This window comes from Rutidosis leptorrhynchoides, chromosome 5, assembly GCF_046630445.1.
Source record: "Rutidosis leptorrhynchoides isolate AG116_Rl617_1_P2 chromosome 5, CSIRO_AGI_Rlap_v1, whole genome shotgun sequence".
NCBI classification, from domain to species: Eukaryota; Viridiplantae; Streptophyta; class Magnoliopsida; order Asterales; family Asteraceae; genus Rutidosis; species Rutidosis leptorrhynchoides.
Window position 1 is genome coordinate 244,866,405 of NC_092337.1, and position 3,082 is coordinate 244,869,486.

The 3,082-nt window shown below is 32.7% G+C and overlaps 1 protein-coding gene across 1 annotated transcript; it reads right to left on the minus strand.

Moving 5' to 3' along the window:
- Nucleotides 1–346: 346 nt before the first annotated feature.
- Nucleotides 347–2,836, minus strand: LOC139849320 (uncharacterized). Its single transcript, XM_071838980.1, has 3 exons — nt 2,155–2,836; nt 1,280–1,626; nt 347–775 (listed from the first exon to the last, which is right to left on the minus strand). The coding sequence occupies exons 1-3, from the start codon at nt 2,834–2,836 to the stop codon at nt 347–349; spliced, it is 1,458 nt and encodes a 485-aa protein (XP_071695081.1).
- Nucleotides 2,837–3,082: the final 246 nt, after the last annotated feature.

The following is a 3,082-nucleotide window of genomic DNA, read 5'->3' on the forward strand; positions in this document are numbered from 1 at the left end:
CATGGGTATGATTCATCAGAGATCATCATGAGACATGCATCAGGGAATGCGTCTCTAATTTCGATGGAATTATCTAGATTAGGATTCTCTAAACGCGAAAGATGATTTGCTGCCAGATTTTCAGCTCCTTTTTTATCAATAACTTGCATGTCAAATTCTTGAAGGAGTAAAACCCAACGTAAGAGTTGAGCCTTAGCATCATATTTAGTGAGCAGATATTTAAGTGCGGAATGATTGGTGTAAAATATTATATTATTCATTATTAAATATGAACGAAATTTATCTAGCGCGAAGACTATAGCTAACAACTCTTTTTCAGTGGTTGTATAATTTAATTGAGCTCCTGCTAATGTTTTACTAGCGCAATAAATTGGATGAAAGTTTTTTCTTTTCGTTGTCCTAAAACAGCTCCTATAGCGTAATCACTAGCGTCACACATAAGTTCGAAAGGTTTGGACCAGTCAGGTGATACTATAATAGGTGTGTTGGTAAGTTTATCTTTAAAAATAGAGAATGCTTTCTTACAATCTTCATTAAATTCAAAAGGTGCGTCTTTCTCTAAGAGTTTTGTTAATGGACGAGCAATATTTGAGAAATCTTGAATAAAACGCCTATAAAATCCAGCATGTCCTAGGAAACTTTTAATTGCTTTAACATTAGCAGGTTCAGGAAGATTAGAAATAACATTGATTTTTGCTTTATCAACTTCAATTCCTTTTCTAGAAATTTTATGGCCAAGGACAATGCCTTCTTTTACCATAAAATGGCATTTTTCCTAATTGAGAACAATATTTGTTTTTTCACAACGAGCAAGCAATTTATCGAGATTTGATAGACAAAAGTCAAAGGATGTTCCAAAAATGGAGAAATCATCCATATAGACTTCCATGAAATCTTTCACCATGTCGTGAAAGATAGCTGTCATACATCTTTGGAAGGTGCCAGGGGCATTACATAACCCAAAAGGCATTCTTCGATAAGCGAAAGTACCAAAAGGACAAGTGAAAGTGGTTTTCTCTTGATCCTTAGGGTCTATTGGAATTTGAAAATATCCAGAGAAACCATCCAAGAAACAATAGTATTCCTTTCCGGCTAATCTTTCAATCATTTGATCAATAAACGGAAGCGGGAAATGATCTTTTCGAGTAGCTTCGTTTAATTTACGGTAATCTATACAAACTCACCAACCGGTAATGGTTCGAGTAGGAATTAATTCATTATTTTCATTTTGGATAACAGTGGTTCCTCCATTTTTAGTGACACAATGCACTGGACTAACCCACTGGCTATCAGATATTGGATAAATCATTCCTGCATCTAATAATATTAAAACTTCCATTTTTACTACTTCAGCCATGTTAGGGTTTAAGCGTCTTTGTCTTTGAATTACGGGTTTTGCGTTTTCTTCTAATAAAATTTTATGAGTACAGAAGGTGGGGTCAATTCCCGGAATATCAGAGGTTTTCCAAGCAAAGGCCTTTTTATACTTCTTCAAAGCTTCCAAGAGTTGCTCTTTTTGATTTATAGATAATTCGGAAGATATAATAACAGGAAGTTCGAAATAATCTTTTAGAAAAATATATTCTAGGTGAGAAGGCAATTCTTTGAGTTCTAATTTCGGCGGTACTTCAAGTGAATGTTTTATTCATAATTCATCAGTTATAGGTTCATGTTCTTCTTCTATTACAAAATTATCTTTCATTAATTCTTCAAACTCATCATCAAGATTTTACTCTTTTATTTCACACACAAATTCATCTATATCCATTGATAAAAATTCATTGACTTCTTCTTCAATACAGGTTTCTATATATTTTATCGTTGGACAAAAGAGATCTAATTCAAAATGATTATTTAAAGTAATTATGTCGTCTCCTATCCCTAGACTATATGTCTTAGTCTGCATTTGAAATTCGATAGCAACAGTTCTTAGAAATGGTCTTCCTAATATTATTGGGATTTTATCATTTTCTTTCATTTCTAAGACAACAAAGTCAGCGGGAAAAATGAATTTATGAATTTTCACCGGTATGTTTTCGGCTATCCCCATTGGGTAATTAAAAGAACTATCGGCCAAGCAAATAGACATTCTAGTGGGAGTTAATTCTCCTAGACCTAGTCTTTTATATAATGAATATGACATTAAATTTATACTAGCGCCGGTATCTGCTAATGCTTGATATACTGTAGAATCATTACATGAGCACGAGACAGTAATACTTCCTGCATTGCCTAGCTTTTCGGCGTCTCTTCCTTTGTTAGATAACAATGTCTTTAAATATTTTCCATAATGTGAATTTTCTTTCAATAAATCTATTAAAGGAATATTAACATTTATATTATTAAACATATTAGCGAAATTCTCTATACGTTTTTGTTGTTTGGCTTTCCTTAGTTGTTGAGGGTATGGAACAGGTTCTAAAGGTTGGTCAATTTTAAAAGGTAAATCTATTTTCAAGGGAGTTTCATCATTACTTTTTGTAGTACTAGCTTCATTAGGTGGTTCATGTTTTTCCTCTTGACTAGATATGACAGGGTCTTGTGTTGTTTTACCACTCCTAGTAGTTATAGCTTGTATTTCTAAATTTCCCCTTGGATTTTCTAAGGTATTAGATGGTAGTATTCCAGTTTCCCTAACAGCTAATTGTTTAGATAAGGTTCTTAGATCCTTTTCTAAATTTAATATCAAACTTTGATGATTATGATATAACTCAGAGATCTTATATAAAATAACATTATTTAGTTCAGTTTGGTTGTAAATATATCCTCTCATAACGTCTGCCAGTCCTTTACTTATAGTTTCCTCTTGTGATACCTGAGAGACATTTTCTATCATAGTTTTTTTTTTATTCTTTTAATTCTTTTTTCAAAACCTCTATCTTTTCTTGTAAGGAAATTATCTCGTTTCTAGCTGCAATTTTAAGTTCTTGTTGATTTTTATTCAATTGATACCAATCATGTGACTGAACGGCAAAATCAGAAATTAATTGTTGTAAGTCCTCGGGAGTTTTAGAAAGGGTTGCACCTCCAGCGGCGGTGTCTATTTCTTTTCTAGTAGCTATAGTAATATTCTTGTAGAATT

Excerpts from the sequence above, each read along its gene's own strand:
- LOC139849320 (XM_071838980.1), bottom strand. The coding sequence starts at position 2,836 with ATGATAGAAAATGTCTCTCAGGTATCACAAGAGGAAACTATAAGTAAA. Across the intron at positions 1,627-2,154 it reads ATTAGCAGATACCGGCGCTA|TACCGCCGAAATTAGAACTC; the intron begins GTATAAATTTAA and ends ATTCACTTGAAG. Across the intron at positions 776-1,279 it reads CAATATCTGATAGCCAGTGG|GAAAAATGCCATTTTATGGT; the intron begins GTTAGTCCAGTG and ends GTTCTCAATTAG.